At 44.4% G+C, this 13,360-nt stretch overlaps 1 protein-coding gene across 1 annotated transcript; it reads right to left on the reverse strand.

Annotated features, from left to right (window-relative positions):
* Positions 1–187: 187 nt before the first annotated feature.
* zfyve1 (zinc finger, FYVE domain containing 1) lies at positions 188–13,147 on the reverse strand. The gene is made up of 11 exons (XM_053613725.1): positions 10,551–13,147; positions 9,907–10,411; positions 9,327–9,541; positions 8,334–8,440; positions 6,220–6,328; positions 6,029–6,126; positions 5,825–5,942; positions 5,522–5,692; positions 4,163–4,343; positions 3,394–3,510; positions 188–2,389 (listed from the first exon to the last, which is right to left on the reverse strand). Exons 1-11 carry the CDS (start codon positions 11,025–11,027, stop codon positions 2,157–2,159), a joined length of 2,331 nt encoding a protein of 776 aa, XP_053469700.1. The 5' UTR covers positions 11,028–13,147; the 3' UTR covers positions 188–2,156.
* Positions 13,148–13,360: the final 213 nt, after the last annotated feature.

Below are 13,360 nucleotides of genomic sequence, written 5' to 3' on the forward strand. Positions count from 1 at the left end.
TATATATATATATATATATATATATATATATATATGGCACATCCATACAGTATACCCAAACATTCTCAACAAAACAGTTAGGCTTCATTGGTTCAGCGCTACAGCTCCACCTACTGGACATGAGCAGTGGTGCACTTGACCATAAAAAGGGAGCAGGTGAGCATGTTCACAAAACGCCAGATCTACACACTGTTAAAAGTACTCATGTTTAATTTCCTCAGCGTACAAGGTGAATAAAACATGACAGTTATCGATCGAGTCTCAGTCACATCCAGTCCTAATATTACACCTTTAAATAAAATAAACTCGGTTAGACAAGCACTGTTTTTGTGGGGTTTTTATTTATTTATTTATTTGCATCATACGTATGTATTAACCCGTACCAGGGGCTAGACGCTAACAGCTACTGAGTGAAACGTGAATGACGGTGATGTATAGCCAAGCAGATGAGTTTACGCCATGCCATGTCTTCTACGTAGCTAAAGCTGGATATACACGGTACAATTTTCAGCTCGATTTTGCCGTCGCAGATTTTAAAAAAAAAAATGTTTAAAAAAAAAATAAAAAATCACACGCCTTTGGTTGCGAGTCGAGATCGGCGGTCTCGGAGTTGCCGTAACGTGACGATTTAATTCCGAGGACGGAGTCGTGGCAGTGCGAAAAGGTTTTATTTAAAATATCTCAATAAAGTGTGAGCGCTCGTCTCAGGTCCACCGAACTCACGGGTACGAATACGGGTCCGGCGATAGGAGGAACGTAAAGGAGACGTATAAACAGACCGAGAAATATCCCTCAAACTCACGTTTACACGAGCGCGTTCTCCGATCTCCGGATCGTACGGTTCGATGGCGACGGAGAACGTCGGATCTTCGTCGTAGAATCCGAAACGGACAATAAATAACCTCCAGACAGAGTAGAACCGGCTTTCCGGATGAGCACGTAGGTTGATGTCCGGAGGAATATGACGAGAAATTTATGTAAAACACACACGCATCGCTTCAGTAGTTTAATAGCGACGTGAAGAAAACGTGCCGAAAGGAAAACCGTTATTACGTTGGTTTTAACGTTGTTTGGTCTCGTCGCCGAAGGACGGCACGTGGAAACGTCTGGAGGATAAAACTGCTCCGTTCAGTTACAAATCCATCATAGTTCTGCGCGGTCTTTCACGGCGATGTTCGTTGGTAAACGAGACCTTTCAGCCGTACTCGTGTCCGAGTACGCGTCTCGGCTCGAATCTGCGGTGATTCTGAAAAACTGCACGCTCCTCCGAATACCGCGGCGTTTCCTCGATTTTGCGTTCATTCCCGTGATCGCAAAAATCGCTAAATCCTGTAAGTTTACATATTTTAATGACTCGCGGTTAACGTTCGGACTATGTCCGTTATCTCCCGCCTCGTATTCTAAGAACCTACAAGCTTCTGTAATATAAATCCGTTTGGAAGTAGAGCGTGTGACGATGTGTCGATCGTTTCGTCCTGTTACACGCAGGGAAGCTGATCGCGTCTCGACGAATTCTAAACGCAACGCCACACGCGGTTTGTTGCGAGGGAGGTTTTGCGTTTCGTTTTGGCACGTATTCCACACGTCGCTGCAGGAGTTCCTCGTGTGTGTGTGTGTGTGTGTGGAGAAGGTAGGGGCCGCGTGTTCGAGGGAAAACGTCTGTAATAAAGTTTCTAAACGTTATAAAACGAGCTCCTCGGTCTACACGCGCTACACGGCGAGTATATGAATACAAATGGATTTCTCCTTGAAGGAAGACGTCCGGAAGCGGAACGAGCAACGTAGACTAAGCGCCGTGTTAACGCCTGCTCTGAGAGTGTCCGGCCGATCCGATCGTACAGTACAGTGCAGAGATTCCCCGGATTCACACACACTGTAACCGGATCGATTTGATACGGATTTGCTGGAAAATACTTCATCCAGAGACGACTCGATGAATCTGAGGGAAGGCTGCGCTGTGGGTTTCTGTATAATAAGCAAGGGATTGTCAAAATAGCATCCTGTGGGGGAAAAAAGTAAGCTGCAAATGAAACATGATACTCGAGTCTTTCCTTCACCAGAGAGGTGGCGAGGAGCGTCCACGTACGAAATCACGCGTAGCTTCTCCCCCGACACGGCTCGGACGGTTCCGCGCTGTCCGGTATCTGTACGTCCTGCTAAAGGTCTCCGGGTTTCTGGGTGCACGTGATGCACACTCGTACGGGATGGTCCCAGCCGCGAGACGGTACGGCGCGCCGGTCAGGGGAGCAGCCGTCACACACGCCCTGTCCGCAGGCTCGGCAGTGATGGATGGAGAGACGGGCGTTAAACTCACGCTGGCACTGAGAGCAGCAACGGATGTCCTGGTCAGGAACCCAGTACGCCGGCCGCGCCGCGTCTTTAACCAAGCCTGGCGGCGGAGACAAAATCACAACGTACAGCTGAGTGCAAAAATACCCGAGGGCCTGTCATAAACAGGTATGTATGTACATTATATGTTTATAATATAACATATATATATATACACACACACATTATGGGTCAAAAGTTTGTGGACACTCGACTGAAATGTTTCTCACGATGTTAAAAAGCTTCTGATCTGAAGCTGTGTGATTAAACGTGTGAAATCGGCGTCGTAGACGAAAACATAATCGTCCCGACGTGTTCGTTTCTTTCATTAGAAAACTAACATCTTATTTAAACGGACGACTCGGAGAGAAATATCGGGAAAAGCAGGAGATAAGAGTCCGGCGTCGGTGTGAACTCCTTTAATACTGTTTAAAAATCATCTCGGGGAAATTCCTCATGAAATCGCTCCAGAAAACGCCGAGAATACATTTCTGGAATATTCTAGACGAAAAGGGCGTCGACTTTCAAGATGATAAAATATTCAATTATTTAGATTTATATTGTAACAATTCTCATCGTTCCATTTGTGTTACTCCAGAGTTTTGATGACTGTATTATTGTTCTAAAATGTGGAATTAGAAATGAACAACGAGTGTCTAAACTTTTGACCGGTAGCATATATTGAAGCTGATAATAGATAACGAACTCAAGCTGAAAATGCTTTCATTTGAAGGCAGCCATAAAGGCATGTAGCCTTACGACTAAACATCATTCTGTAAATTCAACTGCAGGTTTAGTTAGTCTCTAACCGTGTTCGATAGAAACCGTGGGACAGGTGACGTGCCGCACGTTTGGCCCTGGGGCCGGACTTTGGACCCTCTCGTACTAGAGCATGTCTGAGGGTGCGCAAACTTTTAATCTGGCTAATAAGCTGAGATTGAAAGTGGAGATTGCGGTAATATTTACGCTGTAGATACACTGTAAAATAAAGGCACGTGGGTTTATATATATATATATATTTGTCTTTCAGATAATGTAGACACTTGTCGAGAGTGCAACACAAACCCAGAGGGATGTCTATGGCAGTGACCACGGCTCCTAAAGTGTTCTGCACGGCTTCTCCCACTTTCCTGGCGATCAGCGTGCCGCTCTCCTCCTCCTCCAAAGCAGCGTCCAACAGCTCTGTAAACGTTCACGGGCAGGAAGAACGAACAATTTACTAAGAAAATCTTATCAAACATGCGCATCACAATATTGGGGAAAGAAAAAATGAATTAAAAAAAATTACTACGAAAAATAAAGGTTTAACACGGAAAAGGAAAAGGAATCGGCCGGTATATAAACCGACGCCGGAGTTTGTCAGAGTTGTAAAAGTACCCATGAGGCTCTCGGAAATGTCTCGCGATGTAATTTATATCTATATCAGATTGAATGACCCCACAGTGCTGCTGGATTCTGGACTGTGATTGGTCAGAAGGTGTTGATGATTGATTAGTTTTCTTCTAACAGCTGCTCCGAGTAGCGCACCTGCAAATCACTGCTTTATATTAACGCGCCCGTTCGAACGCGTCATCGTTTCTATAGCAACGGTGATAAACAGTGTAGGACGGCGGCTGAAACGTAAGCGATGACATTCCACAGCGTCATTCTTTGAAAGAATAAATGAAACAAGTTAGTAAAATGCTGCGTCAGGATGTGCCGTTAACGGAAAATAACCCTCAGTAAGACTCTTCGATTGTTTTCCTGTAACAGCATGACAAAGAGCGGTTTATTTCTTACTCGTCGCGTGAAAGCTAATCCGACGAGTCCGTGTTATACGTCTCGGATTTCTCACCCTCTGGGATTCCTCGGTTTTGGAAGCAGGCGTCACACACCCTGACCGGCGTCAGTCCCCATCCTCTCTCGGGTACGGGTCTGCATTTAGACGAGCAGCCATCGCAGAAGCCTTCTCCGCACGCCCGGCAGTGGTGCTTTGTATCGCTATCGTTGAAGGCCTCACCACACTTGGAGCAGTTCTGAAACATTTCACCAATGTGGAGCAGGTGTGAGTTTCTGGCTTTCGGGTGGATTCTAGTAAAGGGTAAAGGGTTGTGCCAACAGCGTATAACCCACCTCTACACATGAAGTAGCCAATCAGTAAAAGAGACAGCGTTTATTATAATGCCTAAACTGGGGGGGGGGGGGATATGTTATGTTATATATCATATCTGATGATATGTTATTGATAATGTCGTAGATTATGATACGATATGCTATTCTTTTGTCTTTGCTATACACTGAAGACATTTGGGTTTGAGATCAAAACGATTAGGAGATGACACATCTCAATCTTTCTGTCGTCAGCTGCTGCTGTTTTCCTTATTAACCGACCTGTTCCATGTCTGATTGTTAGTTCATCAGTGGTTTCTTTCTCTTTCAGGACATTCCAGCTTGCTGTACAGGATTGTGCAATGCCTCGGATTGGATTTTCAGCTTCAAAATGGCTGGCGTTTCTCCCATAGACAGCTCTCTGGTCCTCACGTTGGTTTATCCTTTTTAACAACAGATGCGGTCTTTACATAACGAAACCTAGGGCTCAAACCAAGAGCAGACGCTCAGAGCCGTTCATTCTTTAAACAGTCGGTCTAACAGGGCACACCTGGACAACCAGAAACACCTGTCAGGCACATGTCCCAGTATCACTTTAAAACGGGTGGGTTCAAACAAAAAGTGCCACGTTCTAAGCTGTTTAACACGTCTAGATGTAAATATGAGGAAATGAAAGCTGAAATTCTGATCTCAAACCCAAATGTATTCGGTGTGTAGCGAAAACAAAAGAATTGGGCTCGCCGTTCCGGTATTTCTTTGTTTGTTTAAATGAATTAAAATACAAACTGACTGGATGCAGCTGATTTGATGCAGAATTTTGTACTTGATCTTACAAAGAGTTACGATTTATTTATTTATTTAAACAAATATCGTTAGCAAATGATTTTTGTAGATGTTTTTAAACAGTTTTTCTTTGACTGCAACTCTACTGCGGTCAGTTTGTGAGTAAACCTTTATATTGTGTATCGTGATGTGATATTTTTGTCATATCGCCTACCTCCTAGTCGTGCAGGTCTGTTAGTCATCATGACTGGATCTGATAACTACAATCCTAATTAGATAAATAAGCACAGGGAGTGTAGGAAGCTCTGCTCGGAACACTTACGAGGATGAGCGAGTTGGGTTTCCAGTAAGCGGGGGCGATCTGGTCGGTGAGCCACGAAGTGACGGCTTTGGCAGGCTTGACGCTCAGCTCCGACACCGACTGGGCCATGTAGTTCACTCCGTCCAGCAGCCTCTGCGCGGCGTTGTTGTTGTCCTTGGAGAATCCGTTTGACTTCAGAAGGGGAAAGATCAAATAATTAGTGAGAGGTGTTAAAAAGCTATGATGGCGTACAAGCTGAAAAATGAATTCACCGTAACGTAATAAGTCGATTTACGAGACGTTCCCAAAGAAACGGTTTCTCACCCCCGGCCAAACGTGGTGTATCTCGGTACGGACCACGGTGTCGACGGGGTCCTGGTTCCCGTACCAGTACTGCCTGCTTCTGTAGATCACTGAGCAGTTTGGACACTCGATTACATACCTGCGAAAACAAAACAAATTCACCCTCCAGCGCTGACGCAATCGTCCGAGCTCATCAGTGCTGCACCGTTCGACATCGGGACTCACCCAGACCAGGCATAAATGGCCAGACCAAACCAGGGAGAATCGGAGGATGCTGTGGTCTTAGGAACCACGATCACCTCCTTACCGCTCTCATAGCACGCCTACGAGGTGAAACGAACACACCAGACATCAGCTCCAGACCCTGAACACCTGAGCTGAGAGTGCACGCTGACAGCAGACGGGACAGGACCTACCTTGCAGGTGTAGATGCGGTTGTCGTAGTGGGCGGAGTAGCGGCAGCGGTGCTTGGCCTCGTGGATCACGCCCTCACGCAGGTGGTTCATGCTGTTCTTGCAGCCTGAGCTGAAAACCAGACCACAATAGGGTTTAGTTTAGAGGTAAAGGAGTGGAGACTGGGTTTAGTTTAGAGGTGCAGAAGTCCAGGGTGGGGTTTAGTTTAGAGGGACAGGAATGGAGACTGGGTTTAGTTTAGAGGGACAGGAGTGGAGACTGCGTTTAGTTTAGAGGAGCAGAAGTCCAGGGTGGGGTTTAGTTTAGAGGGACGGGACTGGAGAGTGGGTGTAGTTTAGAGGTACAGGAGTGGAGAGTGGGGTTTAGTTTAGAGGGACAGGAGTGGAGACTGGGTTTAGTTTAGAGGGACAGGAGTGGAGACTGGGGTTTAGTTTAGAGGTACAGGAGTGGAGACTGTGGTTTAGTTCAGAGGGACAGGAGTGGAGACTGGGGTTTAGTTCAGAGGGACAGGAGTGGAGACTGGGGTTTAGTTTAGAGGTACAGGAGTGGAGACTGGGGTTTAGTTTAGAGGTACAGGAGTGGAGACTGGGGTTTAGTTTAGAGGTACAGGAGTGGAGACTGTGGTTTAGTTCAGAGGGACAGGAGTGGAGACTGGGTTTAGTTCAGAGGGACAGGAGTGGAGACTGGGTTTAGTTTAGAGGTACAGGAGTGGAGACTGGGGTTTAGTTTAGAGGTACAGGAGTGGAGACTGGGGTTTAGTTTAGAGGGACAGGAGTGGAGACTGGGTTTAGTTTAGAGGGACAGGAGTGGAGACTGGGTTTAGTTTAGAGGAGCAGAAGTCCAGGGTGGGGTTTAGTTTAGAGGGACAGGAGTGGAGACTGGGTTTAGTTCAGAGGGACAGGAGTGGAGACTGGGTTTAGTTTAGAGGGACAGGAATGGAGACTGGGTTTAGTTTAGAGGGACAGGAGTGGAGACTGGGTTTAGTTTAGAGGAGCAGAAGTCCAGGGTGGGGTTTAGTTTAGAGGGACAGGAGTGGAGACTGGGTTTAGTTCAGAGGGACAGGAGTGGAGACTGGGTTTAGTTTAGAGGGACAGGAATGGAGACTGGGTTTAGTTTAGAGGGACAGGAGTGGAGACTGGGTTTAGTTTAGAGGAGCAGAAGTCCAGGGTGGGGTTTAGTTTAGAGGGACAGGAGTGGAGACTGGGTTTAGTTTAGAGGGACAGGAGTGGAGACTGGGTTTAGTTTAGAGGGACAGGAATGGAGACTGGGTTTAGTTTAGAGGGACAGGAATGGAGACTGGGTTTAGTTTAGAGGGACAGGAGTGGAGACTGGGTTTAGTTCAGAGGGACAGGAGTGGAGACTGGGTTTAGTTTAGAGGGACAGGAATGGAGACTGGGTTTAGTTTAGAGGGACAGGAGTGGAGACTGGGTTTAGTTCAGAGGGACAGGAGTGGAGACTGGGTTTAGTTTAGAGGGACAGGAATGGAGACTGGGTTTAGTTTAGAGGGACAGGAGTGGAGACTGGGTTTAGTTTAGAGGAGCAGAAGTCCAGGGTGGGGTTTAGTTTAGAGGGACAGGAGTGGAGACTGGGTTTAGTTTAGAGGGACAGGAGTGGAGACTGGGTTTAGTTTAGAGGGACAGGAATGGAGACTGGGTTTAGTTTAGAGGGACAGGAGTGGAGACTGGGTTTAGTTTAGAGGTACAGGAGTGGAGACTGTGGTTTAGTTCAGAGGGACAGGAGTGGAGACTGGGTTTAGTTCAGAGGGACAGGAGTGGAGACTGGGTTTAGTTCAGAGGGACAGGAGTGGAGACTGGGTTTAGTTTAGAGGGACAGGAGTGGAGACTGGGTTTAGTTTAGAGGGACAGGAGTGGAGACTGGGTTTAGTTCAGAGGGACAGGAGTGGAGACTGGGTTTAGTTCAGAGGGACAGGAGTGGAGACTGGGTTTAGTTCAGAGGGACAGGAGTGGAGACTGGGTTTAGTTTAGAGGGACAGGAGTGGAGACTGGGTTTAGTTTAGAGGGACAGGAGTGGAGACTGGGTTTAGTTCAGAGGGACAGGAGTGGAGACTGGGGTTTAGTTTAGAGGGACAGGAGTCCGGGGCTGATATGACACTCACCCACAGCTCAGACAGATGCTGGAGCAGGTAAAATATTCATCAGGGAAGAAGGAGTTACTGGACAGGTATTCGTCAGGGATCTCACCACTAAACCGCTCACTCAGGGCCTGAGACAACACACACACACACACACACACACACACACACGTATGTGTGACACCTTATAGCACCTTATTTTTAGATTTAGAACAATACTTCCGACTACTCCTACTGTTGCTTATTATTATTATTATTATTATTATTATTATTATTATTACTACTACTACAGTTGTTGTTATTATACAGTAATTAGCATTAGGAATAATTATAAATCTTTATTTTATTGTAGATCGCTAGATAATTATTAGTACTATTTTATTACTACCAATTACTGCAAAATTATCACTATTTACTTTATAACTTTATACAAATGAATTTTTTGCTACTATATAATGAATATTTAATAGTAACAAAAATGCTAATTTTATTCTATAAGTCTATAGTTGTTTTGTATCTTTAGAAATGTAATATATATACAGTGCCCTCCAATAATATTGGCACCCTTGGTAAATATGAGCAAAGAAGGCTGTGAAAAATAGTTTCTATTGTTTAACCTTTTGTTAAAAAAAATAAATCCACAAAAATACTCTGCTCTCATGGATATCAAACAATTGCAAACAAAACAGGTTTATCCAAAAAAAAAAACTTTGTTAATATAGGTGTGCAATAATTATTGGCACCCCTATGAATTCATATGAGGTTAAACAATAAAGACAATTTTTCACAGCCTTCTTTGCCCATATTTACCAAGGGTGCCAATATTAATGTAGAGCACGGCAGTTTCTGTAGTAAACAGTCCTGTACGTGAGGACGTACACTACATGTTATATACACGACGTTATATACTGCTGCATGCGTGTTGAAGGTTGTGCTGATTTTCATCGTCAGGTTCATGAAGACGTATCGATTGTAGTCCAGATGTTCAGAGACCGTTATCCGTTGTTAGAAACTCACGTTTAGGGCTTTGTAGATGACGCTGGCCGTCCGTGGCGAGCGCGTGGTGGTGTTGTCCAGCTGCAGCTCCACGCTGCGCAGCAGGCCGCTGAAATCGGTGGGAGGGTTGTAGGTTCGCGTGCCTCTGTACTGGATGGAACTGAACGCCTCGGGGAAGAGGCCAAGCTTTCGGAAACGCTCCTGGAGAAGACGTTCTGCCGATTCCAAGGGCTTATCTGCAAGAAAAAAATAAAATAATTTTAAAAAATTTAATTGAGACTTAACATGGCAGCTATTTACTCCTATAGTAAAATATCTAATATTATATTTGACTAATTATTGCTTTAATTTTCGATTAAATTAAATCGTCTATGATCAAGTATAATTTTATATGTATGAATATATGTATGTATATGTAAAAATATTTTTTACTAATGTAATTTCACTATTAAATAATAAGAATAAGAAGGAGACGAAGAAATATTATGGCGTTATGTCCTTATTAAATCAGCGTATTTATGTAGATTCAAAGATTATTTTTAAAAAGGCATGGTAGTGTTTCTTTGGTTTCTTTTAATAACAGGACCTTTACATTTCTGACCTGAGCCCAGTAATTTGGTGTGGACGGTCTCATGAAAGATGATGACAGCCGGGCCCAGAGTGGAAAGTGGCACGTCCAGACCACAGCGGGCCGTGGTGGCTTTCAGCTCCTTGGTGAAATGCTTTAAATACGCGTCCGAGGCGTCGCCCAGGAACTTGAACAGGTCGTCGTGCAGCCGGTCGGCGTGTGTGCGGTAAATCACCAGATCGGACACGGCCAGGACCTTCAGCAGGAGCCGGATCCGCTGGCCCTGGTTAGTTCCGGCTCCCAGGAGCCCCTCGGTGTCCACGACCACTACTTTATGGAGCGGGTCCATCGCTGCCCACACGCCCACCGTGCAGGAGTCCTGCGTGGGAGACGTCTTGAACACCTCCCGGCCTCTGAAGAACGTGTGGTTGAGGGTGTGAGATTTGCCTTCGCCCGTGTTCCCGAAGATGGACACCACCTTCAGGAGCTCGTCCGGGGCGCAACCCAGCATGCTGACGAACTCGTCTGCGTCCTTCACCTGTTAAAAGCCACAGCGGGGGGAAAAAGACCAACACGAGACGTTTCGTTACTTTCTCTTCAACTTCAAGAATTGAACGGCGTAAAACCCAAAGCAGAGATTTGACTTTAAAGTGGATAAAACGCTTCCAATCCCGTACCTGCATTTCCTCTTTCTCATCCACCAGGAGGAAGCTGTGAACTTTTTCCAGCTGAGCTTTCCAATCATCTAACTCTCCATCGCCAGCGTTGGGGATCTTTTCCGGCGCTTTGCATGGCGGATAAGCAAAGAGCGGGTGTTTCCTCTTGCTCACGCCGCTGTGCGTCCGCTTCTGACAGTCCAGGCATAAATTGATCTTGCAGCCCTGACAGCGCACTACGGCCCTGTGCCGGGATCCGTTAGTCGGACTGCCCGCGTGTCCTTTGCACTGGTCGCAGAACGGCACGTGTCCCGGTGCGATCCGGACCCGGTCGTGATTGCGCATGCGCTCCTGGCGGTGGAGCTCGAGCTCGCAGCGTGTGCACTGTAAGCTTCCGCATTCGTCGCACTCGTAGGCGGCTTCGTCCGATCCGCCGCACGCGTAACTCTCCTGACAAACCAGAACCCCGTTCACGCCCTTATCTCCGGCCGCACTCATTCCACCGCTAAACTAGTAAAGCGTGCAGGACGGGAAGATGGAGATGATTCCTAACGTAAGGGCTTTGACCCAAAGGAACCCCTGTTTGTCCAGGAGAAGGAAAACGGTTCCAGTGCATTAACCGGTCACCTCAAACCTTCCAAATCAATTCATCATTGATTTTTATTGATCAGTATACGCCCAAGTACAACAAAGAGTTTTTTTTTGTATCTACGACTACAAAAATAAAATCTAAGTTGAAATTTAGCAGGCAGTCAGTGTTGTTGATGCCGTTTAAAATATTTTAGGTATTTACGGTACTGAAATATTCGTTACAGCCCTGACTGTCAAATTAATTGTACTGATTTTAAAAAATAAATAAAAAAGTTTAGCTTATTACAGTCAATATAGAATCACCCACCATATTTTAAAATGTGGACATGAGTACAGGTCGGAAATTTTCTTTTGTGCGAGATTTGTTAGCCACTTTTGCTTACAGTGATGGAGATCGATGCAGTTATTCTAAAACAAAACAAAACAAAAAAAAGTAACGTCAAGAAACGTGGTGGTACTAGAATAAAGACTGGTAGCGCTTTTCCAAGATGGAGAAACTGATTCCAGGCGAAGGAGATGTGGAATTTGCGATGTATACAGTGTTGAACCTTCACAACGTTCCTTAGCTAGCGCTAGCTGCAACGATCACGAGTGCAGCTATCAGACGCGGTAATACAGAATAAACAGGCGATTCCTAGTGATCTTATTCATCAGCGGATAATTCGATAACGTAGGTTTATTTAACTAAACCTTGTCTGGATGAGTTGTCATGGAAACTGGTTTGACAGGTTGCCAGATTAGGGTAACTCTCACAACCAAACAAATCTTCAAATTATTTCGAATATATTATAAAAGAAATAAATATATAAATACATAAATCAATGTTGGAGTTGTCTACAACAACAAGCACTGTTTATTTACTCAATATAATTCTTTTTAAAGCATTTTTTTTTTTGGCGAACGGTGACAAACTTGGCAACAATTCAAACTAGTCAGCGAACTAGTTATTTCCGGTTTGTACCAGTGTGTAAAACTGGACCACCTATATATATATTTTTTTTTTCTAACACAAATCTATATTTAGTAGTAAATAAACTTTACTAAAAATGCTAGTGCGTGGTGATGCTATCTTATTTTTTTTTAAATAGTGTGTTAAATTAACCGGAAGTGGCTGACCGGAAGTAAGACACGATATATATAATAAAGTCCGTTTGTACGGTAACAAAAACAAAAAGGTCGATATTTTGGGTGGAGGTGTGAAATATTTCCGTATCTACTCTATATATATTTTATGCATAGTTCTTGTTTTAATCTCAAACTAATTTACTGTAGGGAAATTTATACAATACAAATCTGAATAACATTAATAATAATAATAATGATCTAAAGTAGACCAGTTCACAGGCGCTCAATACCTAAACACATCCAAGACGCATAAACGCGACTTTTAGAGAATATTATTCACCGGTTATTTATTTATTATTATTATTTTTAAGTCTTAAACGCCGTTAAAAACAGACTGACAAACGTTTTGCGCGAGCACTGTTGACGTCTTCAGCTTTTGTTCATTAAGCTAGCAACATTAGCATTCGTATCGGAAAAGAAGTAGATATTAGCTACTAATGTTAATTAGCGTTACACAATTATCGGATTTACTTATATTACAAGACACACACGAATATATTCCCGTGCCAAATTGTGCTATGAAATAGTTTAAAGTTAAGTCTACGTTACCCAGATAATATTACTACACTGGCCAGCCTTCTTGACCTAGCAAAACACCAAAACAAGTCCTTTCCCAACACGGTATCATCCCTATTTTCTACAAGACAAGTCTCGAAATAGCAATAATCACTGTAAATTACACCAAGTATTCACTTGAAGACGTCGACTATGTTAAAAGTTAACTCTGTTTGCAAACAGACTGTTAGAAAATATATATTTATCCCCTCCCCGGTAGAGTGTTGTTTCCAGCGGTATTATTATTTTTTTCATCCCCAATCATATTCGACAGATCCCGCCCCTCACGCTATGATTGGCTAAGGCAATTCACTACTCGTAGTTTGATTGGTAAAAGTCTCGTCCTCTGCTCAGTTTATCCGCGTTTTATTGGCGGAAGTATAAATAACAGCCAATCCCAGCCGAGAAGGCGGGTTTTTTAGGAATACGGGTGGGTAAGAGTGTTGCCTAGTCACATCAGCTGAGCGAGTTGTTTTTGTTAAAAGGTCGAAGGTGAACCTCGCGAGGTTTGTCGGGATACGTAGTGCTCACGTGAGATCGTTTTGCGATTTAAAAAAAAA

Source organism: Ictalurus furcatus, chromosome 25 (assembly GCF_023375685.1).
Source record: "Ictalurus furcatus strain D&B chromosome 25, Billie_1.0, whole genome shotgun sequence".
Lineage (NCBI taxonomy): Eukaryota > Metazoa > Chordata > Actinopteri > Siluriformes > Ictaluridae > Ictalurus > Ictalurus furcatus.